A 27,451-nucleotide genomic window follows, 5' to 3' on the forward strand; every position below is an offset into this window, starting at 1 on the left:
AGGACTGGTCATAGTATTCAGGACTGTCGTTCACGTGCCTACGCATCCTCATTCGGCCGTGGACGTGGTGGTCGAGGTCGTGGCCGTGGTCGTGCTCTTTCTGCTACTTCTGTGACTACTTCTTCCGAGCCTTCTGTTAGTGATACTGCATTCATTGGTTCTGTTGACGGTCTTTCCTCCCCTTTAACTCCTGCGATGCTCCAGCAGATCGTGTAGGCCCTTTCTGCGGCCGGTATGTCAGGTATAACCGCATCTTCTCCATAGTTCTTTGATTCTGGTGCTTCAAATCATATGACTAGTGATGTCTCCCATCTTCGCAATATTCGTCCCTACATTGGCAATCAGGCTATTTCTATTGCAGATGGCACTAAACTACCAATTAAGTCTGTTGGTTCCTTAACTTTCTCTCCTTCTGACCATCGCCAGTTTACCCTTCGTGATGTGTTTCATGTCCCTCAACTCTCTTCAAATTTAATTTCTGTTGGTCAACTTACATCCAATAACTGCTTAGTCATATTTCTTCCAAATTATTGTTTTGTGCAAGATTTGGCAACGGGGAAGGTACTTGGAAAGGGTAGGAGGCATGGATGTTTTTACGTGTTGGACTTTCACCAATCCGTTACTCCAGCTCGTTGTTTCTTATCTCCTTCTTCTTCGGATATTATTTCGGCAAATAAAATGTGGAAACTCTGGCACTTTCACCTGGGTCATTTACATTCTGATCGTTTGATTTAGCTCTTTTCTTCTGGCATGTTAGGGAATATTTCTCTTAATAAAAGTGATTTGGATTATTCTTATTCTTCTTGTTGCCTTTCAAAAAGTAAGTGTATTCCCTTTTCTCTAAGTACTACCAAATCATCATCTATGTTTGAACTGGTGCATACGGATGACTGGGGCCCTTCCCCAATTATGTCTCTCTCTCTGGACTACGGTATTATGTTATATTCATTGATGATTTCACCCATTACACCTGGATTTACTTTCTATACTCTAAGTCACAGGTGTTTGAAAAATTCAAAATATTTCATTCTATGGTGGACACACAATTTCAAGTACAAATTCAAACTCTCCGCTCTGACTCAGGGGAGAGTATCTCTCCACAAATTTTCATTCATATCTTCAGGGTCATGGGATTACTCATCAGATCACCTGTTCTGATACTCCACAACAGAATGGGGTGGCTGAACAAAAAAGATCGCTATATTATTAAAACTGCCAATACCTTAATGACAACTATGAGTGTTCCTCGTTCCTTCTGGGCGGAAGCTATGATGCATTCAGTTTACTTGATTAATCGGTTGCCAACCACAGTCCTGAATAGTAAATCTCCTTACTTTGTTCTCACCGGTTCTCTTTTTACATATTCCACATTTCGTGTTTTTGGTTGTGTATGTTATGTTCATCTGGCATCACGTGAATGTAACAAACTTTCCCCAAAATCAGTCAAATGTATGTACTTGGGATTTGGAGAAACTCAGAAGGGTTTTCGTTGCTATGATCTGGTCTCTCGTCGTGTACGGGTATCACGACATGTTGTTTTTCTTGAGCATATTGCCTTCCATTCATCTGTTCCTCCTTCGCCCACACTAGACTCTCCTGGTCTTACTATTTTTCCTAACATTCCGGTTGCCTCGAGTACACCTTGTCCATTGCAGGTTTATTCACGATGACCACGTACAGATCCATCACCTACTACTCTCCCTACTGTACCCGTAACCGATCCGGATCCTATCTTGGTACGTTGTTCCACTCGTGTACATCGACAGCCTGATCGCTTGATATGCTCTATGTTTGCCATGAATACTACCCTGGATACTGTATTTATTCCTACTTCATACCATCAGGCAGCCAGTCATGATTGTTGGAAGAAAGCTATGGCAGAAGAACTTGCAGCATTGGATGATAACCATATGTGGGACATTGTTACTCGACCTACTGACCAATAATTAATTGGCAGTAAATGGATTTATTCTATGAAGCTCAAGTCTGACAGATCATTGGATCGATACAAAGCTCGTCTTGTCGCTCAGGGATACAAACAGGAACACGGAATTGATTATGATGAGATATTCGCTCCTGTGGCCAAGATGAAAACTGTTCTCACTCTTCTGGCAGTATCATCAGTTCGCTCTTGGCCACTCACTCAGATGGACGTGAAAAGTGCTTTTCTTCATAGAGACCTCTAAGAAACAGTATATTTGAAACCTCCTCTTGGATCTTTAATCCCTGCCAATAAAGTCTGTCGCCTGAAGAAAGCTTTATACGGTCTCAAACAAGCTCCTCAGGCTTGGTTCCAATGTTGTCATAATGTTGTTACAGGAGTTGACTTTACTCAAAGTGGTTATGATCCATCGTTATTCTTGCGCACATCTAAGCATGGAATCGTTATTGTTCTTATATATGTTGATGACCTACTTCTGACTGGTAGCGATGATACTGGCATCTCGGCATTAAAGGAAGTTCTAAAGTCATCCTTCAAGATGAAGGACCTGGGTCATCTGACATACTTTCTTGGACTTGAATTTTCGCGTTCTATACGTGGAATCCTGGTCAGCCAGCATAAATATACCAAGGATCTTCTCGCCTTGGCCTCCTTAACGGATCAGAAGACAGTTCAGACTCCCTTGGAACTTAATGTTCAATATGGCCGTGACAGTGGTGAACTCCTTGCGGATCCCACATTATACCGCCGTTTGGTTGGGAGTCTGGTTTACTTAACAATGACTCGTCCTGATATTGCCTACGCGGTCCAAGTTGTCAGCCAATTTGTTTCTGCTCCTCGAACTCTTCATATGACTGTAGTGTTGCGCATCTTACGGTACCTACGTGGTACTCTGGATCGATCTCTGTTCTCCTCCTCCAGGGCCTCTCTGGACCTTTGTGCTTATTCAGATGCTGACTGGGCCGGTTGTACTCTCACACGCAGATCTACCACTGGCTACTGTGTTTTTCTCGGCACTTCTCTCATCTTTTGGAAATGTAAGAAGCAGGTCACTGTTTCCAAATCAAGCACGGAAGCCGAGTATAGAGCAATGTCAGCAGCTTGTAGTGAGATTATCTGGTTACGTGGACTTCTTTCTGACTTGGGCGTTCATCTACAAGATCCTACTCCACTCCATGTAGATAATCTGAGTGCCATTCAGATTGCCTCTAATTCGGTTTTTCATGAACGGACAAAGCATATTGAAGTTGACTGTCACTTCATCCGCGAGAAGTTTTAGTCTCGGATCATTTCGCTACCACATATCGCATCCCATGATCAGATTGCCGACATTATCACGAAGTCCCTCACTTCTGCACGACACTCATTTCTAGTTAGCAAACTAGTACTTGTTGATGACAAGCATTAGTTTGAGGGGGGATGTTAGACAGGCCACATGCCTCGTATAGCAGATTTTGTATTTATCATCTAACCTTGTATAGTCATTGTAAAACTCTATATATTCAACCCTTCAGGGTTGTCTCAAATATAGAAAAGAAAAGGAGAATCATTCTCCTCAAAGCCTTCATTGTTTTTGGTTTGTTTACAGAGGAATGCCTTTAGGTCCAAGCGACTATCATAACTCGATGCTTCAGTCTTTACGCTCTTCATCATTCACTTATTGGGATCAGGGTGGGTTTGGTACTCTTCAAGGGGCGATTGGGTATGCCCCCCACCACGGCCAACACCTTAGTCACGCCCTCTCTCAGGTCCTCCGCCTTGACCTCCTGCCTAGGATTGGCCATATTCCAAATTTTCATGTTCTGCATGGAGGGAAGTTTCCAACTCGGTCATGTGAGTATTGGTCTCATTCCAGAGGGCTGCCAGTTGATTACTGGTGGTTCTACTTGGGGCCTCGATGGTAGCGAGGTGGTTATTGATGTCATTGATAGCCTCAACAGCCTGTTATGAATTCGTTGTGAGGTGTATACCAAAACCACGCCCATTACGGGTGGGTATAAACTGGGCATGCTAACTGGGAAGGACTGACAACTAAATTCTTTAAACATAATGTGATAAAGATGGAAAAAGTTGCTAACTCTAAACGCGACAATATGAAAACCCTAGACTCAAATGCAATGGACGGATGGGCTAAACTAGGATGATGCAAATAAATTAATTAACAGATTACCTGAGTAAATCAAAGAATAAAATAAAGCCAATCTACCACAAATTTAGAGAAATCAAATATTCAATTAAGCTCAAGTTCAAGACCACATCACAATCCCGCAAAATAGATCCTTAAAGCTATTGATCGAACATGATCCAATGGAAGGTAGAAATCCCATCTAGCATAGAATTCATTCTAGATTCAAGGATTCACTTGCGCTTTGTTGGGTTTGAATGGATTAGGGTTTGGATTTGGAAATCAAGAAATTGTGAATTTAGGATGTTATAAAAGGCTAGGTTTAGGGTTTTATAAAATAGAGAAGAAGTGAAAGGATCAATGAGGGGGAGGCCGTTCGACTGTACAAACAGGTCCGTGTAGTGTACGGGCACACCTATACAATCGTATAGACGGTGTGGCGGGGCGGGGTCAGTTTTATTGATGATGAGTTGAGTTGGTGATGATGGAGTTAGGGTTTGAGAAAGAAGAAAAAATATTCAATGAAAAAGAGGGTTTGATAGAGAGAAGAAAGAAATACCTTAATAGGAATAAGAAAGATAATTTGGAATCACTCCAATGGCTTCACAACAAATTCCATTCACAGGAAGTTTTCTTGCTCAAAAGAAGCAATGTAGAGAAATTTCATTCCATATGTCCATCATCTCAAGTCTCAAGTCTGAAACAAGTTTATGTAAGAAAACCTAAGAAGACCCTGAGTCTAGAACTATTCTTGGCCGTATGAATCTATTAACGGTCAAGATCAAAACATAAATCTCTAATAACCTAAAATAAAACTAAAAAATAAAACAGAAATAAAGATGTGCCACGCAACATAAGGATGATCTCCAACGTGCAACATGTATGTCCACATGTCCACACATGATTAACAGGCTGGATGAATGTGGTCCAACATGTCCATGTCTAGGATGTGCAGACTAGAGCGTCTGTACACTTAAACTGGTGTCTCCGAACATATCCAATGGTCTAGATCACTAAATTGTCCAAGATATCCAACGACATGGTCTAACGTTTGTAATGTTTATATGTGGTTTAGGTCAGGCTGGGTGACGTCCAAACAGTCCAAAGATGTATTAATCCGTTCTAAATAAGCAACCCACATGCATCTTCTCGATGTGGGTCTTCAAAAATGCACAACCATGCATGTGGGGTCTTTAGCGCGGCTACGAATTTGAATTGGGTCCACTGGGCCCCATGTAATGATCATGCAATCATAATGAAACTAGGGTTGGGGCCTCAGCTCTCCTACTCCTCCGATAAACTCGTGTAGGTGCTTGGATGCCCTCATCATTTTGTCTTCTAGCTTGGGAGATTTTTTGGGGATGGTCCATCCATGGTGGGATGCAACTGACAAATAGTTTGAATCACTAAACCATGGTCCCATTTGTCTAAATTGAAAAGCCTTCTATGCCTTTGAAGCCTCTAGTTGTGTATCCTATAACTCTCTCTCTCTCTCTCTCTCTCTCTCTCTCTCTCTCTCTTACAGATGTGCAGAAAGCTAGTTGATCGTTATATCCCAATGTGCAACAAACTAATTACTTCTCTCTTAATGTTGATGAATCTTTGTTGGTTTCTTGAATAAATTTTCTATTATTTATGCATTTTAGTCGTTAAGATATTGAAGAAACTTTAGTTTATTGGTTGTTTTGATTTACCAGGTTTACCCTCAAGTCAGCTAAAGTAGTTGGTATAAGCAGCTCGAAATGTAATCCCTAATATATGATAGTTGTCCACGTTAGACTGCATTTTCCTTATCCCGTTTTGTTTTGTTTGGGGACTTGAACACTGGAACATTTTTCTTTACTTTTTCCTTTTTAGTATTCCATTATGAATGTTATTACTTTTGCAACTATTTTCCTTAATATGGATCCCTTTGATTTGGATGAAATTTTTTATAAAAGGACAATAATCTTGTGTTTTTCTCTTGTTTATTCCATCTAATTCTTTTTGCATCAAATAACTCCTAACTTTCTCATTTGTTTGGAGCTTTATTCCCTTTGTTATGGAAAGAGTACTATCTCTAAAAAATAAAGAAGAGGTTATTAAAACGAACATATAAGTCCTTTCAAAATTTTAACTATGATGTTATTTAGGATTCGTAGATTCCATGTACTTGTAAAGGAAGTGTGATGAGGACATCACTTCACGTGCACCTTTGCGTATGTATCAAAGGAGGAGGCGGGCCGCATCGATTTCTCTGTGGCTAGGCGAATACCCATGATCATGTTGAAGATCCCATGTGCATGTGCGAGCATTTGAAAGACCTCACATTGGGAAGATACACGTGAGCTGCTTTAGCGAGTGATTTGGACCGTCGGATTCGAGGGGCGTGACGATTGGGCCGTTGGATCTCATGAATCACATGATTGGGCCATTGATCGTGGATCGTCTTCATCATTTTGGAGATTATTATCTTTTAGGATTTAGTTTAGGATTACTTTATGTTTGGACACCTTATGAGTGATTTTAGTTGATTTTTCATTAGACTAGGGTCATTTTTGTCAAACTTCATAAGATATGGTTGAAATTGTAATTTTGAAAAGTTCTTGAAGCTATAAAAAGAGAAGGGGAGAGGGGGGAGGACCTCTCTTCAGTTGGGTTTTTGAGAAAAAAAGAAGAAGAGAGCTTCTTGCTTCCTTCTCCCATCTTTATGTGATTTGAAGGTGACTTCCACGTGAATTGGAAGGAAGATTGGTGCACAACTAATCTTCATTAATGGAGGTGCGAGGCTTCCATCTATCCCCCACATTCTCATCCCTTCATCAACTATCGAGGTATTCTTCAAGTTCTTCGATCTTCTCCATCCCAAGTCATCACCATTCTTCTGATCCTTATCCCTTATACATTTATCGACGAGCCAAACCCTAAGAACTCAAAATTTCATAAACCTAACCCACACATGTGACCGTACGACCATACGTGTGAACCCATAAGGTTGGCCGTACGGCCACACTCTTGTCCATTTGGCTTTCAACTACCCTTTCATCAAAACCATCCTCTCTCTTTTCCAAACCCTAACCCTAAACCTATTAAACCCAAAATTTTCTATTTCCTTAATTACAAACCCTAGTTCTTTACAGTCTTCAATTAAGACCAAATCCTTACATTCTCTCCATCCAAAACCCTAATTCGCTTATCCTAGTACCTAAACCCTTTAACCCTCTACCCAATTTACCCCATTAACCCTAATTCCAAGTTTTCCCCAATTTCCCTAAACCCTAATTTCACCCAGTGTTCGAAGTATCGGTATCGCTACAAGTTTCGCTGGCCAGGGATATGGAAACAATATCGATATCGCTGATAATATCGTTGATAGCCGGAAATGCGTGGAAACATAGGAAAAATGGTGGAATTTTCAGCGAAACTTCAGTAGATGTTAAAATGTACATATTTGTATATTTAGAAATTAAAAAAATTGCAAAAAGAGTGCATGCATAACAAGTTTCCATTTAATGGGACCTTAAAAGCATGTGCTAGTGTAAGAAATCAGTCCAACCATCCCCTCCGACCAATTTAACCATCCAACCTTCCATCCAAACAGACATCGATATTACAAAATATCAACAACATATGATATTTCACTAAGAAATCATCAACAATTGGAAATGAAACAAAAGATTGTGGTCTTAAATCTCAATATCTTGCATGTTGCGATATCGATAATATCGAGATATTATCAATGACAAATTGAACACTACATACAACCATGTGCCCATGAAAAAATTTTGAAATAATTTTTTTTCCAATAAACAAAATTTTGATGATATCAATACGTTAGCGATATTATTGAAATATCATCAATACACTTATGATCATCAATACACTTATGATACAAGCATTACCTAGAATTTACATAGTTGAAAATATTGGCGATATGTTGGCGATATTGATGCATTGGTAATACAAGCGACTCCTAGAATTTACACAGTTGAAAATATTGACGATTACATTAGTGATATTGATATGTTGGTGATACTTAGCGATACATTGCTAATACCTAGAATTTCTGATACTACCAGCGTTATCGGTATCGCTACCAGTGTTATCGGTATCGCTAAGCCAGAGATAAAGATAATATCGGAGATAATTCGAACACTATTTTCACCCTATGTAGTATTAGATCTTTTCCTTTGAAATAGTCTTTACCCTATGCTTAGATCCTAATTTTCCTTATTTACTGGTCTTGCAGGACGATGCTTAGTAACCTAGGCTAGAATTATGCATGATCTTCTCTTGGGATTTAGGTATTTATGATGATGATAGAAAGCTTTGTGTTTTTCCATTAATTAAGTTAATTTTGCTGATTGACCTCATACAATATTTGAGTTCATGTATCAGTCCTACATCATAGTGCAGTAGATGCTCTTCTTTCAAAGTTACTAATTCGAGATTATTTATGAAATGAAGCTTATTTAGTTTTCTGGTTGATTGTATAAAAGTGGTAATGCATTATGCCTTTTTTTGTATTTTATTCAAATGCAAACACTATAGGCACCTTTCCACTCACTGTTTGGGTTTATTTTTTGCATCTACTAGTTAGAAGGATTAACTTTGATAGTTTTATGCAGGATGCATTATTGTGCAGAGCTGTCCAACGCTTTAAGGGAAAGAGCTGGAAGAAAATAGGTACACAATATTTGGTCTTTACCTTGGTGATGTTGTTGTTTAATTTTGTATCCATTTGTTTATCCTTTTTTGGGGTTATTGCTTATTTTACATCAAATATGACTTGTACAATCCATCACTGTTAATCTTGTGGCATCATTGTATTTATGTTTGAAGCTTTAAGATAAAAGGATTATTTTGAAAAGCATTTTAGATTCGTTATTTTCATCACCTCTACCATGCCTTGTTGTGAGATTGAGTCTCGCACAAAGTAGAAGCAGGAAAAAAGATTTGACTTTTGAGAGAAGGAAGCACGTATTCTTCATTGATTTTCTCCAATGTAGAGTCGTACAATAAATACATAAAAACTAACCTAAGTTTAGTAACATATAGTTTTGTACAAGATACAAGATAATAGAATTAAATGACTTCTTTACGTGTCTATGGTACATTGAAGGAGTACATAGAAAATATGCACGCCAACCCTTATGGTGCTCTGTGGGTAGTTTATACACAGGATACTCCTTCAACATGTACATATGATACTCCTTCACCAATCCCCCTCAAGCTGGAGCATAGATATTAAGATACCCAACTTGCTAGTAATGGATGTGAGTTGGTCCTTATGGAGAGATTTAGTAAACACATTTGCCTGCTGCTTTCGTACATCTAACATATGGTGTCATAATTTCTTTAGCTGTAATCTTCTCACGGATGAAGTGACAATCCGCTTTAATGTGTTTGGTGCATTCATGGAAGACATGGTTGGTAGAAATATTGATGAAAACTTGATTGTCACACCTATTTCCATAGGTTCTTGAATAGAAAACCCTAATTTTGTTAATAAATTTTTTAAACACAACAACTCCTAAGTGGTATGAGCCATCGGTTAATATCCGGCTTCAACATTGGATCGGGCAACAATTTCTTCATGCTCTTCTAGGTGACAAGATAACTATCTACAAATGCATAATAGCCGGAACTGGATCATTAATCATCAGGGTTTCTTGCCCAATTTGCATTTGAGTAACTTATAACCTGTAAGCTATGTATGACTATGCTATCAATGGGTACCCGCTTGGGGGGGGGGGGGCAAAGTTATCTCGGGTTGATAATAGCAAAGTTATCTCCCTTTGTACTCAAATATTCTTGTGAGTGTAATTCTTGATCACTTGCGATTCACATGTCAATATCCGATTGATTCGATAACTGGGTTGCACCACAATCTCTCTCTCTCTCTCTCTCTCTCTCTCTCTCTCTCTCTCTCTCCCTCACATGCACAGAGATATTAAACATGTCCAAAATTTTCGCCTAATACTCGTTTAATTCAGTATAGGGCCCTCAGGTACATGTTGATGGCTCTAGTGAAATATAGTGGTGGTCTGGACTTGTTTCCACTAGAGGGGTAAAAGATATTTTAAATGAATTGAATTAGTTCTCTTCGGTTTCTTGTGATGGGATTCAATCTTCTATTAGTGTGATGCCTTTTATATTCTCTTTGTTGGGATGCTTTAGAGAATTTATGGAGTAATTCGACACTTCGTCTAGTCCTAATAATTTGTTATTTATAATTCCCATCATCTATTTTAGTAAAACAATAATAACGAGTAAAATATCCCTTTATCTCGTCTCAACGACACAACCCTTAAGTATGCCATAACTCAATTATTTTTAGAATCGAATGATTTTGGACTTTTCTGAAAGTTAATTCAATGGGCTTGCAAACAAGAAGAATATCATGCCATTAGGACATAGTTGAGTACCCAAAATGTGATTCAAAATATGCTACAAGTATGGATGTCACACCTTGATTTTTTTCTTTTTTTTTTTTGGGGGGGGGGGGGGGGTCGAGTATGTTCACAATATTCCCAAAGCACTCGGGGGAGAGAAACAAAATCCGGTCCATTACAATGGACCTTATGGCGCATAGATCAATTGGACCAACATGGGAACAATGGGGCTATGTATAACTGTGCTATCAATGGGTACCCGCTTGGGATGGGAGGGGAGGGGGGGTTGGGTATGCGCACAATATTCCCAAAGCACTCGGGGGAGAGAATCAAAATCTGGTCCATTACAGTGGACCTTATGGCGCACAGATCAATTGGACCAGCATGGGAACAATGGGGCCATTTATGACTGTGCTGTCAATGGGTGGGGGGTCAGGTATGCACACGATATTCCCAAAGGACTTGGGGGAGAGCAACAAAATCCGGTCTGTTACAATGGACCTTATGGCGCAAAGATCAATTGGACCAATATGGGAACAATGGGGCCATGTATGATTGTGCTGTCAATGGGTACCCGCTTGAACGGAACCTATTTTAACGGGTTCAAGTCCCATCTTATGGACCTGTTATGAAACTAGGTGGGGTTCAGATCTCACCTTTTTGGACCCAGTTAAAGGGGGGGTCAAGTTGGGTCTAGTTAGGTGCAGGTCAAGTCTAGTTAAATAGACATGTATATAACTATATATTAATAGATATTGATGATTTTAATGACGACGAGGTTTTTCTTAAGCCACTTGTACGAGAGGCCATTTACACACCATGCACATGTCAAAGTGGGAGAGAAACAAAATCTGGTCCATTACAATGGACCTTATGGCGCACAGATCAATTGGACTAACATGGGAACAATGGGCCGTGTATGACTGTGCCATCAATGGGTACCCGCTTGTACTGACCCTATTTTAACGGGTCTAGGTCCCATCCTTTGGACCTGTTATGAAACTAGGTGGGGTTTGGATCTTACCTTTTTGGACCCAGTTAAAGGGGGGTCAAGTCAGGTCTAGTCAGGTGCAGGTCAAGTCTAGTTAAAAAAATATGTATATATTCATAGGTATTGATGATTTTAGCAATGACGAGGTTTTTCTTAAGCCACTTGCTTGTACGGGAGGCCATTTACATACCATGCACATGTCCAAGTGGCACATGTGTGTGATCTAATCCATCCATTGGGTGGGCTGGACCTAGTAAATGTGTTTTTATGTCTTGAACCCAACTTGAAACCTAGATCCAAGGACCTGTACCCTACAGAAACATGAACCCGATCGAATCTAGGTCCTAGTTCAGGTCTCCAAGAACTAAATCCAAACCCAAAAGGACCCAAAGTCGGTTAGCTTGGTTACGACTACTATAGGACCCGACTTGAACTCGATCTGTTGATAGCCCTAGGGCCACGTAGGGCACACTAATTTCTTGGATAATTTCATGAATCAATCCATTGATTGGATAAGAATGATCTTGGCTTTTTTTGAAAACGAACTCAATGGGCTTGCAAACAAGATCAATATCATGACACAAGGACATCATTTAGTACCCAAAATGTGATCCAAAAATAAGTGATGATAATTAGGGTGCCTATAAATTATTGTTAAATAATTCGTTTGTTCTATGAAAAACTACTAAACATATGGAATGGTCCGATGGACTAACATGGAATCAATGGGGCCATGTGGCTAACTTATTGGATAGTTTCATTGCCTAATCCATTGATTGGATATAGGATTGTGGTCACTCTTCAATTGCATGATTGGGGGTCCCATAAAACACTTATGAGGGGTCGGAGAGGAATGAACGCATAATGGTAATGTTTTTTTATGCTACAATGGGCATGCCCTATGAAGGCATTCACATCATAATCATACTCAAGATTGTATGCTATTTTTGTCACCCTAGATTTATTAACCCCGTTCAAAGGCCAAACGAGGCTTGCATTGATATGGATTTGGTTCCATTGAAAATGCTTGGAGTTTATGCTTCAAAAAAATAAAATAAAAAATCTATGTTTCTTTTTTGAGCAGATGATCATGTGTTTGTAACATTAATTAAGCAAGAGGAATCATTATCTAACATGCAATTGGGATGCAATGTTGAGACGAGGAATCTATGCTTTTGGGTTTTCTTTTGATGTGTGAGTGCTGTAGACACTTCTAATGTTTTCTAATGCTCTTGTATTCATTTCTAATTTTTGAACAATTTCTATCTACTTTCAAAATTGATTTTGATGCTCATTATCTTACATGCATTGTTGCCTCTTGTAGCCGAGTGTTTTACGGATAGGAGTGATGTTCAATGCTTGCACAGGTGGCAGAAGGTCTTAAACCCGGAACTTGTGAAAGGACCATGGTCGAAAGAGGCAAGATGTGCTAGATATAATCAATACCATTTTAGACCTCTCCTCTATCTTACGTTTCTCAACTTATTTGTTGGTTGTAACTCTTCAAAGTTTGCATGTGATGCATAGGTCACTCTTAAGTCTGATTTGAAAATTTTTTAAACAGGAAGATGACATAATCATTGAATTGGTCAATAAATATGGGGCGAAGAAGTGGTCGACCATTGCGAATGCATTACCTGGACGCATTGGAAAGCAATGTCGTGAAAGGTATAACTAGAGAACCACTTTAGGCTTAGCATGTTACTATGTTTCAATTAATTATGGGGATGTAGCTCGCAATTTCTAAGTTCACATATTTGTTCTTACTAAGGTTCAAAATATTGGTATTAGTGCCATATGGGCTGGCCCAAAAACCAATGTGAATGGGTGTGTCATGATGGTGCTTGTATCAATCAAACAAATGAGGACAATTGTTATTTTTTTGAAGTAAAAAAATGGGGATAGGTCAGAAAAATGAAAAATCCCGATTTTGATACTTACTGTGTTTTCTAGGCATAATTAATTGGTTAGCTTTGTGGTATGGCTGATGTTGTCAGTTCACCCATTGTTGAATAAAGTTTAACCTTTTTGTTGACCTCATTGACTTGAGTTTTAGAATGCATCTAGTAGTTTTCAATAAATGCAAAAACAGTGTATTTGTGTGTGAAAGTGAAACACCACACACACACACACACACACACACACACACTTGCATATCATCATCATCATCATTATCAAACCCTTATCCCAACTAATTGGGGTTGGCTACATGAATCTTGGCTCATCATTCCACTCTATCAAGGACCATATCCTCAAGTAAACCGCATGTCATCAAGTATTTTCTATCTCCACCTACGTCCTTTGGGCCTTTCCCTTGCCCTTTTAGAGCCTTCGGCATTAATTGGTTGATTAGGGCTTAGGATTACTTGATTGGTGTGATTTTAGACATATGCTTCATCCACGATGGCCTTAACAATTTGGATGGTATGGATAGTTGGACATCAATTCCATGTGTGAGGAGGATAATAATTCGATGGCTTAATTTTTTATTACTTGTTTGATGAAATAACAATGTCGAATATTTTCATTTTTAACCATCCAATAAATGTCCACCAATCTAGTAGTCTAATAATTAAACAAGCATAATTTGTTGTTCATCATACATCTAAATTGAGACCCATAGTTGTATGGTTTAATCTGAAGTTGTAGGATATTTAAATGATATGAACTCTTTTAGGATATGATTGCATCACTTCTGTTAGACAAAGCATAGTTTAGTAGGCCTTTATATAACGGAAACTTATTATGCGTACCTTTTTTTTATATGATGTTTTGAGTTCTAAGTGTGTAATCCTGTTTCTCTTAACAGCTCCTGAAGTTTCATTGAAAAATTCCATCATTTCCCTAATGTTTCCCTAGTGTTTCCCTTAGACAACATATGTTCCCCGATACATGTGATATTTCCCTGATTTCGTATCATAAGGATGCAATACATACACTGATATTGATATGGTGAACATTGGCCCTAGGTCATGGTGTGCCATTATGGCCATTATGTAACGGTTCATGTGTTAACCGTTATGTTTTATGGGGTAGTAACGGCTGTTATGGAAAAATGACTCGTATCAGCCATTATGGAGCCGATGCAAGGTTTTTTTTTTTTTTTTTCCCAAAAAAAGAGACCATAACAGCCATTACAACCCATATTGTAATCATAACGGTGGTGGCTGTTACGACACACCTTGCCCTGGGTAGTATTAATTAATTAACCAAATGTTTGGACTTCCCTATACTTATTAATTAATTACTTTTCCTAGGTTAGGGATAGGTTTGGGTCTAGAGAAGGTCCATTTTAGGAGGCCTGATTCGAACACATTAAGAAACTGGGTCCAAGTCGGGTTGGGTCGGGACGGGTCGGTTCAAGTTGAGTTGAATTTAAGAGGACCTAGACCTGACCCATTTACAAATTTGGGTCAAACTTTGGACCTAAACCTGCTCCATGGGTCCAAAATTTAGACCTAGACCCACTTATTGTGGGGTTGGTTCCAATGATCGGTTAGGTTGGCCTAACCAATTTGCACCCCCATGCACTTACAACCAGTGTTCGAAATATCGGTATCGCACAATGTATCGCACCCTTGGGATACAGATATGTATCGGTTATCGCACGGGATATATCGTTTGTATCGCATAGTTTATCGCACTTTTTGGGAAATATGGGGAAACATCGGGAAAATGGTTGAATTTTTTAATGAAACTTTGGGGATTGTTAAAAAAGACCTCCATACACACTTTTAAATCATAAAATCTCAAAAAAGAATGGCACATAATAGGTTTCCTTTGTAGAGGGTCCTAAGCTCTGCGCTGTCCGATTGAACTAAGACAACTATATCCAGTATCCACCCCGTCTATCTATTTTTCTATATCATTTTAGGAGATTTTGCAAAAAATTAAGTAGATCCAATAATTAGGTAGACCATATCATAGGAAACAATGGTGATTGACCATTAGTGGGCCACTTGAACTTTGGATATGCTTCACTTTTTGGGCTAAAATCATAAAATTATATGGTAAAATGGATGGATGGAGCGGATAAAATACATGAATTATAGTGGCCCCACAAAGTTTACTCACTACGTCGTTCCCACCCCACGCACGTGGATCTCCTGCGAAAGCCTTTCGCATGGAGTTCCTGCGCTGGGAACCCAGATGGGGCCCACTGTGATGTTCGTGAGAAATCCTCCCCTTCCATCAGTTTTGTGAGTTCATTTCAAAACAATATGCCAAAAATGAACCAAGCTTGAGTGGGCCGTGCTAACGGAAAATGTGGTTAGGGAAGTTCCTACCGTTGAAACCTACCTGAGTTCAACAGTGATGTTTACGTGCCATCCATACCATTAATAACTTCATTCCAACAGGGATGAAATGAAATCACAAATATTAGCATGATTCAAAACTTTTATAGCCCATGAATATTTCAATTGTGGACATTCAATTATCATGTTTTCGGCCCACTTGAGCATTGGAAACGGTTCATTTTTGGCATCGTGTCCTAAAATAAACTCACAAAACGGATGAACGGATAAGATTTCTCACAAACATCACAATGGGTCCCACCTGAGTTCCCAGCGCAGGAACTTAATGCGAAAGTACAGGAAATGTGCGTCCGTCGAAGGCGCTCCTCCTGCTCAGGTTGTCTGAACGATTCAAAGTGAAATGGGCCCCACAGTAATGTATTTATTATATCTATATTGTTCATGCATATGGAGAGATCATTTTAGATCAAATGAGTAATATCCAAAGCTCAAGTGGACCACACCACAAATAATTGTGGGGACTGATTCTCACCGTTAAAACATTTGTAGGGCCCACCATAACGCCCACCATAACGTTTATTTTTCATCCAATTCATTCATTAGGTCACACAAATCTGGATAATGAGGAAAAACAAATATCATATCGATCAAAAATTTTGTGACCCCAAAAGGGTTTCAATGGTAGACCTTTAATCTTCCACTGCTTTTTTCAGTGTGGTCCACTTGATCTTTGGAACTGTCTTATTTTGTGGCTCAAGTCTTACGACGAGCTCACCAAATGGACGAACGGTTTGGATATAACGCATACCTCATGATGGGACCCACAAAATTGGGTGACGACGTCAACACACCCGTGGTGGTGTGCGGTACGGAAGCAGATTGCGTACTGAGCAACTCTGTACGCTAAGCGTACTGAGTAAATTCTGTGGGGCCCACTGTCATTTTTGCATTGTATCAACTCCGTACATCCGCCTTGTTATATAAATTTAGGGCTTTCAACCAAAATTTAATTATATCCAAAGTTTAAGTGGACCACACCACTTGAAATGATGTGAATTGAAGTCTACCGTTGAAAAGTTCTTGGGGGCCCACAGAAGTTTTAGATCAAGATGATTTTTGTTTTTTCCATTCATCCATGTCTATGTGATCTTATGAACGGTTTGGATGACAAATAAACATCACTGGGGGCCTTAGAAATGTTTCAACGGTGGAAATCAATATTTCCACTGTTTCCTTTGGTATGTTCTACTTGAGCTTTTGATATACTTCGGTTTTGGGCTCAACCCCTAAAATGATCCAGAAAAACGTATGGACAGCGTGGATAGACCACATACATTCAAGGTGGGCCCAACTGAGTTTACTCAGTACGATAAGAGTGCACTGAGTAACTCAGTACGCAATCCGATTTCATGCGGACATCACCCAATTCAAAAACCAGGGCCGGACGCCCTTTTTTTTCTAAGCAGAGAGGGTTCCGGCCCCAAAATCTCCCAAATCTTCGGATTCCGACCCCCAAATCTCCCAAATCTTCGGATTCTTCGGATTTTGATGAGGATTTCCCCCGATGTCGCCCAAATACCCGGATTTCTTTGGATTTTGACGGATTTCTCTCCCAAATCGAAGATTTTGCTTGCACTAACCTACGAAAGAAGCTTCGATTGGAATGGCCCACCAAATAGAAGCTTTCGATGATGACGATCTCTTGTACAGGTACCGAAATCCAGTTTCTTATTTTTTTTTTTGATTTTTTCGGATAATTATAGTTTTGATTTTTTTTTTCAATTTTTTCGAGGAAATCGCGCGATATCATCAAAATATCATGCGATATCGACGATATATCGGCCGACATTTGAAATTGGGATTTTTTGGTATCTTCCAGGGGTTATCGGGGGTGTATCGTCTCGCATGGGTGCGATAACGATAATATCGGCCGATATATCGGCCGATAGTATCGATATTTCGAACACTGCTTACAACCGGTGTATAGAGACATTGGTATCCTAGTAGGTCCCACACTCCCAATTGTTTGCTCCTCTGATTTCGTATCATAAGGATGCAATACATACACTGATATTGATATGGTGAACATTGGCCCTAGGTCATGGTGTGCCATTATGGCCATTATGTAACGGTTCATGTGTTAACCGTTATGTTTTATGGGGTAGTAGCGGCTGTTATGGAAAAATGACTCGTATCAGCCATTATGGAGCCGATGCAAGGTTTTTTTTTTTTTTTTTCCCCAAAAAAAGAGACCATAACAGCCATTACAACCCATATTGTAATCGTAACGGTGGTGGCCGTTACGACACACCTTGCCCTGGGTAGTATTAATTAATTAACCAAATGTTTGGACTTCCCTATACTTATTAATTAATTACTTTTCCTAGGTTAGGGATAGGTTTGGGTCTAGAGAAGGTCCATTTTAGGAGGCCCGATTCGGACACATTAAGAAACTGGGTCCAAGTCGGGTTGGGTCGGGACGGGTCGGGTCGAGTTGAGTTGAATTTGAGAGGACCTAGACCTGACCCATTTACAAATTTGGGTCAAACTTTGGACCTAAACCTGCTCCATGGGTCCAAAACTTAGACCTAGACCCACTTATTGTGGGGTTGGTTCCAATGATCGGTTAGGTTGGCCTAACCAATTTGCACCCCCATGCACTTGCAACCGGTGTATAGAGACATTGGTATCCTAGTAGGTCCCACACTCCCAATTGTTTGCTCCTCTTTTATGTTCTACATCATCGATTTTGACTTCTGAGTGGCCCCCCCTTTTTAGGTCATTCCTCACCATGCAGTTGAGTGGGAGATGATAGTCATCTACACCTAGTGGGGCCTAGGGTGTGGCATGGTAAGTTGTCTCCATCCCATGGGATGGACGACCTCACCACCCCCTCTCTTCCCAATATATTTCTCCCTTGTCACCGAGGAGAAAGAAATGAGAGAGAAGAAGAAGAAAAGAAGAAAAGAAAGAGGAATATAGAAGATGAAGAAGGAGGTGGGGGCCCCTTATGCACCCTTGATCGAGGCCATGATTGTTAGCCACCATGTTTCCATTAGATCAGGGGAGTGTGCTCATCCTACTTATTGTTGATTTGAGTACAAGCTTCTCATTTCTGGTGTTTTGGTTCCCTAATTAAGTCAGTGTTCCTTATAAAATTGATTATCCAACCATCTTAGTACCATCAATGGCTTGACATAACTATTGTACTATTAAAAATTAGTTTTGAGCTAAGCATGTTTGGATATTGGGAATCCAAGGCATGGACCTAAGGATTATTTTCATCAACATTGTTGAAAAAAAGGAGTCCATTTCTAGGGGTCCTGTTTTGTTGGGATTTAGACCCCCCAACAAACCCAGATCAACCCAAGGAATTAGAAATTCAGATCTAAATACCACCATCAATTTGCGCACTTTGTGGAAGCACGTACACTGAAGATAGAACAATCGAATAAAGCAAAATAACCAATAAAGCAATCACACAAACACAATATTTAACGTGGAAAACCCGTGCGGGAAAAAACCACGGCACAAAGCGACAAAGATCTCAACTATAACCAAAATCTTAGAGTATACCACTCACCTTCTTCGATTACATGATCTCCTAATCTCCCCTTGCGATGCACAACCCTAGGAAAACCCTAGCCCCTCGAGAAAAACCCTTATAAGCGTCAGAAACCCTCTCACCTCTCGAAAACCCTCGCACCTTAGAGAGAACACTCATTTACTTAGGCTTAAATACCCTTTACTCACGCAAAAACATGCAAACCATCGATCGCACCTTCGGTCCACCGAGCTTTCAACAGAGGCTCTTGGTCAACTGAAACAATCTTCGGTCGATCGGGAACATCACAGTGTGGTTCAGTTGACCGAACTGCACCTGTAGCAGATAAAAGGCAAAATGCAAGGCATTCTGCACAACATGTTTGGATAGCATGTGGAAATTCTAGTTTCAATAGACAACGGTCACCTCATATCTTGCACTATAGAATCCAAGCCGTGAACAATTACTTTGTGCAATCCATCTTATCCAAGCAACCCCTATTGTCAATGGAATCTGGTTTCTTTTCCCTTTAGATTCCACATGGCTAAACACTTTGGAATTAGTAATTTTATGAAATTATGGTTTTAAGTTTGAGAGTTGTTTCTAAGATTTTGTGGATTTATTAGAATGTTTGAGTAGATCTAAGTTTTTTTTTTTGGTTATTTGTTTATTTATTTATTTTGTTTAAATATGACCATCTAAAATACATAATAATTATACATTTAAGTTTTATTTCATTGTGTTAAAATTAAGTTTAGAGTTAAAATTAATAAAAGGAAATCAATTTGTATCCATATATAAATAAAATTAAAAGCATTTGCCTAGGTGTGCTTAAGCGTTTTGGGCATTTCAGTGGAAGTTGTGCCTAGGGTGCATTTAGCGCCTTTAACTACACACATACCCACACATAGAAATAATCAATACACAAATTACTATACATTGTTTACCATCATTGTCTGGGCCTAGCTCAGGCGGGCTTGATGGACTAATGATCTTGATGCATGCTTGACATGGTGATAGATGAAAGATTAAAACCTTTAGAAGAATGAATGAAAAGATAAGAAGAAAAACGTGAAGAGAATGGGGAAATTAAAAATGTGAATACTCTCTCACGTCACCACCTTATTTTATTAGAAAGTCTTATCTTGGGCCTAAACTTTAGATTGGCCTACGCTTGAAGACTCAACATGCTGAACGTGGAGGTTCTAATCAAACACCTATTGATACCCTGGTTAAATTGCTAGAAAAAGTATCATTTGCCGGCATCTCCATTCTCCATCCAGCAAAACTCACTAACTCCTCTTGAACGGGCTCATATGGTTGGATCCAGTGTTCGAGTTGTCGGTATCGCTACAAGTTTCGCTGACTAGTGATAAAGATATATTATCGTTATCGTCGATAATATCGCCGATAACCGGAAATGTGAAAAAAAAATGACGAATAATGGGGAAAATGATGGAATTTTTCAGTAAAACTTCAGGGCATGCCTAAATACACATATTTGCATATTTAGGAATAAAATAATTACAAAAAAAATACATTAAATAATAAGTTTTCATTTATTGAGACCCAAAAAGCATAAGCTACCATAAGAAATCGCTCCAATTGTAATCAAAATGAGTTCATATAATACAAATGCAGTTAAGATATAATAATTAGGACATGTAAAAGTTAATGAACTAAAAAAGTATACCTTTTTTGGGACATGGAATCTATATATTGGTGTACTTGGTGATTGGTGGCTTGGATATGGCACTTGTTTGACATATTGACGCATCCATTCAATTTTCCAGATCATTTTATGGTATAAGCCCAAAAAATAGATGGATCCAAATCTCAAGTGAACCACATCACAGGACAGTGTTGATTGAATGCACACCATTAAAAACTTCTCAAGGGCCACAAATTTTGTATCAAACTAGTTTGTATAACCTAATTAACAAGTTGGATGTCAAATAAACATTGCATTGAACCCTGGGAGGTTTTTAATGGTGGACATTCAATTGCTACTATTTCTTGTGGTGTGGTCCACCTGAGAGTTATATATGCCTGATGTTTTGGATCAAGATCTAAAATGATCTGAAAAATAGATGGACAGCATGGATCAAATAAATACATCATGATTAGGCCCACATAGCACCAACCACTAGCCATCTTGACAGTGGCAACGTCACTAACCAAATCAAGTCCTCCAGGTGGTGTAAGGACTTTGTGGTACCCACCATATCCCATGTGTTTTATGATAATGTGAATAATGAGGTGGCTAATGGAGAGCGTTTCGTGGGCCCACCATGATATATGCGAGAAATCAACTCCATTAATCCATTTCAGCATATCATTTTAGTACATGGTCCAAAAAATGAGGTAGTTCCAAATCTCAAGTGGACCACATCAAAGGGAACAACAGCTATTAAATCCCAACATTAAATTGGAAGCGCATTCCATTCCCTTAAAACTGGAAGCAGATTGGCTGGTGTACCACACACCAGCTATATAGCTGCTGCAGGTTCGTGTAGTGTGAAGACGTGCACTGATGCTGCTCGAGCTCTGAGTTGTACAAACAGTTCAAAGGAGATCAAAGTTACATGGGCCCCACAGTGATGTATTTATTATATCTACATCGTTCATCTATTTTTAGAGCATTATCCAAAAAATGAATCATGTCCAAAGATCATTTGGACCACACCACAAATAGTAGCGGAGATAATGATTTTCACCGTTAAAAAATTCGTAGGGCCCACCATAACGTTTATTTTCCATCCAATCTGTTCATAAGGTCACAAAGACTTGAATGAAGAATAAAAACAAATTTCATATTGATCTAAAACTTCTGTGACCCCAAAAAGGGTTTCAATGGTAGACATTCAATCTCTCACTGCTTTTTGCAGTGTGGTCCACTTGATAGTTAGATCTGTTTTATTTTTCGTCTCAAGCCTTAAGAGAGCTCGCTAAATTGATGGACGGTTTTGATATAACAAATACCTTGTGATCAGACCCACAGAACTTGCTTACATATACAGCAGCTATACCGCGGGTGTGAGAGGATGTAGATTAGACGAATACTAACAAGTTGAGTAGCCAGTCAGCTACTGAAGTGACGTCACCAAGTTATGTGGCCCCACTATGATGTCTATGTTATATCCACACCGTCCATCCATTTTTAGATATCATTTTAGGGTATGAACCAAAGAATGAATCAAATAAAAATCTGTTGTGGACCCCACCAAAGAAAACAGTGGGGAGAGTGATTCCCACCGTTGAAACTATCCTAAGGCCCATCATAATGTTTATTTGAAATCCAACCTGTTCAAAAGTTAAAAATGACATTAAATAAGGGAAAAAACAAATATCAGCTTGATCTAAAACTTTTGTGGCCTTTAGAAGTTTTTAACGGTGGGTGTCACTGTCCCACTGTTTTCTATGCTGGGGTCCACTGGAGCTTTGGATTTAACTCGTTCTTTGGATATTGCCTTAAAATGATCTCTCCAAATGGATGGAAGGTGTGGATGCAAAACATACATCATGGTGGGGCCCACGGAACTTGCGACGTCACTTCAGTAGCTAGTCTCGCGACTCAACCTGTGAGTATACTCAACCCGTCAGTAGCTAATCCCCTCCAGGACGTGAGAGAGATTTCATTTTTTTACGAAATTCTCTCCTCTTCTTCGGAAAATCGCAATCAATCTCATCTTCCGTAAAAAATCTTTCCAGAAATTTATCTTTTTCTTTTTCAAATCCGAACCGAAATCTTCGTAAATCTCGGTGAAATCAACTTCTCTTTCAAATCTCTTTCTTTGAAGAAAACAAAAGGGTTTTTTAAAAGGTTTTTCTTATCTCGGATAATTCAGAGCTATCAACAGCGATTTGCCCACTAAATCTAGTCGAAATCCACTTCCGCGGGTAGATCGGGAGAAAAAAAGGTAAGAGATCTTTTTTGTATATATTTTTTGTATTTTTTTCAATTTTTTTCAATAATAAGGAGAACGATAGCTATTTTTTCGATAAAATTGAAAATATCGCCGATATTTCATCGATATTTGGAAGAGAAACGAAAACTTGGGGTTTCGGTATCGCTGGTTCAGTGACATCGATAATATCGCCGATATTATCGATTTCTCGTCGACAATTCAAACACTGGTTGGATCATCTTTGTACCAGTTGCTCGTTTTGTTTCAAAAACCAGGCTCAATTCTCTTACTAACAAATACCAAGTAGTATTGATGCAAGACATGAAAATTAAAACATGCTATGCAAGATTCCAGGCTTTAGATCATACTAGTTCAGAAACAATCACACAAAATTCCACATCCCACATAAGGTCAAACACTCAACAAGGGGAATCTATGCGGGTCCAGTCCTACACATGCTAAGGCTGGATCAATTAAAATTATAGATCAAACAATACTCAAAGGAGAGTAAATTCATCCACACATGCACAAAAATATTTCCCAAATCCAAGAGATTCATAGGTTTCAATTTGGGGAACCCTAGAGTTGAAGAAAAAAGTATAAAAATTAAGGATTTAGGACAATCTAGGGTTAGGATTAGGGAAATGAATTAAGATAGGAGTGAAAGAGAAGAAAGAGTGAACCTGAAGCCCGCCCGTGCATGTGGACAGGAGGCCACGCCTGATGCACATGCGTTAAGGGCTGTTCGCACATGCGTGGGGCCCACAAACCCAAAAACCCTCTCCTTGGGGTTGGTCGGCCAGGGCTGGGTTACAACCCCCCAAGTTTCGGCCCGATCCAATGTATGGTCCGTGCATGGTGCTCCGCCAAAGTTTCAACCCTCCTGCAGGGCCAGATTCCAGAAATCTACAGTAGAGAAGGCATGATTGCAAAATAATGATGGATTTGCAGGTGGAAGGACTGTAGGAGAAGTAGAATATGGATGGTAGAAGATGGGGACGAATCGGGATGGGTGTGGCTTCGCACCACGGTAGTTAGCCCTTCGAAGAAGGGAGGGTTTCGCACCTAATTAGGCTTTCATAACTCAGAGAGGAGCAGGAAAACGCAGAAATTTTATTCAATCTTCAATGAGAAAAAAGACTACAAGGGGTGCCTATTTATAATAAAATCCTATACCGCAAAACTCGCACCATGTGTACAACCTATTACTTAGAGATGAAGTAACCATAAATAACAATTAATCAAAGTAATCTAAACCGTTCATGACGTTCCTAATTACAATAATAACCAAAATTCAAAGTACTAGATCATTTGGAATAGTGGGCCACGATCATGAGAACCCATGGTGGGATTCATATGACGATCGGGTCCAATCCAAGGAACTAAAACGCAGTCTTCTAACTAGGAGGCCCTCCCTGGATGTCGTCATTGATCGAGATCGATGGTGGGGCCCTCCTCCTTGTGTACGTACGTAGGGGCGTGCGTGTGCGCGTGATGTCCCCATTAAGTATTGTTCTTAAAATGCTGGATTGACCCATTAATACTTGGTTAATATTGCTAAAAACAATATCATTGCCCATCATCTCCACCCAACAGAATTGACTGTTGCTTTTGAACTAGCTCATATGCTTAGACCATCTCTATACCGGTTGCTGGTTTTGTTTCTAAAACTAGGCTTGGTTCTGTTAACCAAAATATTTAAAATAAAAATAAAAATAATTTAAAAAATTCAAGTATTGTTCATTATTCTATACATGAATTTAAGCTGGTGCATTTTTCTTTTATGTTGTCTTATGGTGGACTTTCCCTTAGGTTTGTTCCCTATTGGTAGAGTTTATATCATCCGGTCGCCATTCCCAATTATCAGAGAAAGTAAAGTCTTGGGTAGAACAAAAGGGTAAAAGATGGTTACATTTTGGCTTGGTGTCAATGTGGGCTTCTGCCATGTTTGGGTAAAGGTGCCTTGGAAAAAGTTAAAGGTTGATGTTTGTTGGGCAGGTGTTGGTGAAATTTTCCAATTGGCCATTTGAAAAGCTAACCCCATATTGTGGGTTGAAGGCTAAGATTAGTCTTTTGATGGAATCCAGTCACATAGGTTCAGATTCACCTTGCAAAGTTCATTACTATATCCTTGAACTTAAGTTGAATGCTTTTTGTTTTATGGAGTGTTTCGATGGAATCCAGCTATAAGTTTTATACTTAACCTCCAGGCAACATTTCTGGATATTGTCACTTTATTTAACCTCTAGAGAACATAGTTGGATATTGTCACTTTATTTTATCTATGAATAATGTCTAAAACATGCCCATTTTGTCAATTAGGAATTGTAAGCCATGACCCTTTACTAAGCTTTAGGCTATTGTATATCTAGAGACCCCTTCTGCATAATAGCTTTGCATATGTTGATTTTTCAATTTCTATCGAGTCATTTTCTACTAAAATTTCCATTTTCTTCAATCAAATTTCTGCTGGGCCCGTCCTATAGTTTTTTCTGAACATGGAGGTTCTGGTCAAACACCTAGTGTTTGTGAAGGTTACTGGCAAATTTGTATTTATTCAACTACTTCTGGAAACGCATTAAAAGCATTCTTGTTGCTTCAAAGTTCGTAAAGCAATGGAAGCATTCATGTTTTGTTTTAAATTTATTACACATACGTAGTCTTTTCGGAAGGCAAACATCAATTTTCTTGCAATGTTCTATTAGAATACAATCATCCTTTACATACTTCAAGTGGCTTCTATTTTTCATATATTATAATTTTGAAATACCAAACACCTTGTGACCTGCGATGGCCAACAGTCCCTTTGGCAGTGAATGACCAGGTTGCATCTCGATGTAAATTGGGATGTAATGAACGGTCCTATCTTTTGTTTTTGGTTTCTGGTTCTGTCTTATTTTTTTAAGGAAAGTTTGTGGAGTACTTTCTGGTTTTATTGATCTTTGTGATAGTGAGAGTGCTATTTATGTGAAAAGACATGGGTTTTCAGGTGGCATAATCACCTTAATCCTGCCATAAACAAGGAGGCATGGACTCAAGAAGAGGAATTGGCGTTGATTCAAGCTCATCAGATATATGGGAACAAGTGGGCAGAGTTAACAAAATTCTTGCCTGGAAGGTAAGCATTGAAGCCTCTCATTTAGTATCTGAAAGAGAGCAATTATAGTTCAAAATAGTTTCTTTAAGTGGTATTGGGAAGATGTGGGGCCCATGTGATGCATGCATAAAATCCAACCCTTCCATCATATGTTACCCCTGGCTCCGTAAATCAGGCTGATTAGTGCATCAGATGGGCCCCACCAAAAGAAACAAGTCAGGAGGGAACATCCACCCCCAGTGTTGTATATATGAAATCCAGGTGTTTCAGACCCTTCATGTGGTCTGGATGAGGGGTCAGGCTGAAAATCCTACCCTTCCATCATATGCGTCAATGTATTTTACCCCCAGCGCTGTAAATCAAGCTGATTAGTGCATCAGGTGGGCCACCCTTGATTTGCATGGAGGGCCCACAGTATTGTTTATATGAAATCCAGGTGATTCAGACCCTTCATGTGGTCTGGATGATGGGTCAGGCTGAAAATCATGTTGTTTCAAAAATCCTGTGGGAGCATCCCCTATCACATTGTTCCATGTGTTGTGGCTCACTTGAGTTTTGGATCAGTCTGATTTTTGGCAGATGGGGGTAATATGAGGTGACGCATCTGATGGGCGGGTTGGATGGCTTTAATACACAATGTGGGACCCACATCTGCCAGGTACCACTATAATCTTACAATGGTACTTATACAACTCAAACGTGCCTCTTCTTTAAAATGGTAGGAAGAAATGCATATACACTTTTCTTCTTTGCATATACTTGCTTTAATGCTTTGCAAGTTAAACAATCCGATTTGGGTGTCACCTTTTAGCCTTGTAAGAACAATCATATTCCAATTTACTTTTGGTACTGGTGCTTATACCTTTTACTTTCACTTTCTGAATTGAAATTCATCTGTGTTAGAGGTATTATATGATGCCTGATTGAGAAAAATTGCATTTTATTTGTTTTATCCAACAATGGTGTCGGTGGGATGGCCCACCTTTTTGTTATTTAAATTAATGATATGGTCTGCCTGTCAGGGATGGTTCATGCCGTAATATCTTCCCTGTCAGGTGTTCCTAATCATCAAATGAAAATGCACAATTACAACTAATGGTTCTTATTTAATGGGGAGTATAACAGATGACCACAATAATCTGATGGGGTAGATTTTGTTGGCATCTCTTATCCACCATGAGACCCACCTTATGGATGATTTGGGTTAGCAGTAG

At 39.3% G+C, this 27,451-nt stretch overlaps 1 protein-coding gene across 3 annotated transcripts in view; it reads left to right on the plus strand.

Moving 5' to 3' along the window:
- The window catches only part of LOC131256921 (transcription factor MYB3R-1-like), a 76,881-nt gene that overhangs the window by 11,656 nt on the left and 37,774 nt on the right, over positions 1-27,451 (plus strand). For all 3 annotated transcript variants that reach the window (XM_058258040.1, XM_058258034.1, XM_058258027.1), the window contains exons 4-7: positions 8,675-8,732; positions 12,757-12,851; positions 12,997-13,100; positions 26,130-26,258. In XM_058258040.1, the coding sequence (XP_058114023.1) occupies positions 8,675-8,732; positions 12,757-12,851; positions 12,997-13,100; positions 26,130-26,258 (386 nt within the window). The remainder of the gene's footprint in view (positions 1-8,674; positions 8,733-12,756; positions 12,852-12,996; positions 13,101-26,129; positions 26,259-27,451) is intronic.

This window comes from Magnolia sinica, chromosome 1 (assembly GCF_029962835.1).
Source record: "Magnolia sinica isolate HGM2019 chromosome 1, MsV1, whole genome shotgun sequence".
In the NCBI taxonomy this organism is placed as follows: domain Eukaryota; kingdom Viridiplantae; phylum Streptophyta; class Magnoliopsida; order Magnoliales; family Magnoliaceae; genus Magnolia; species Magnolia sinica.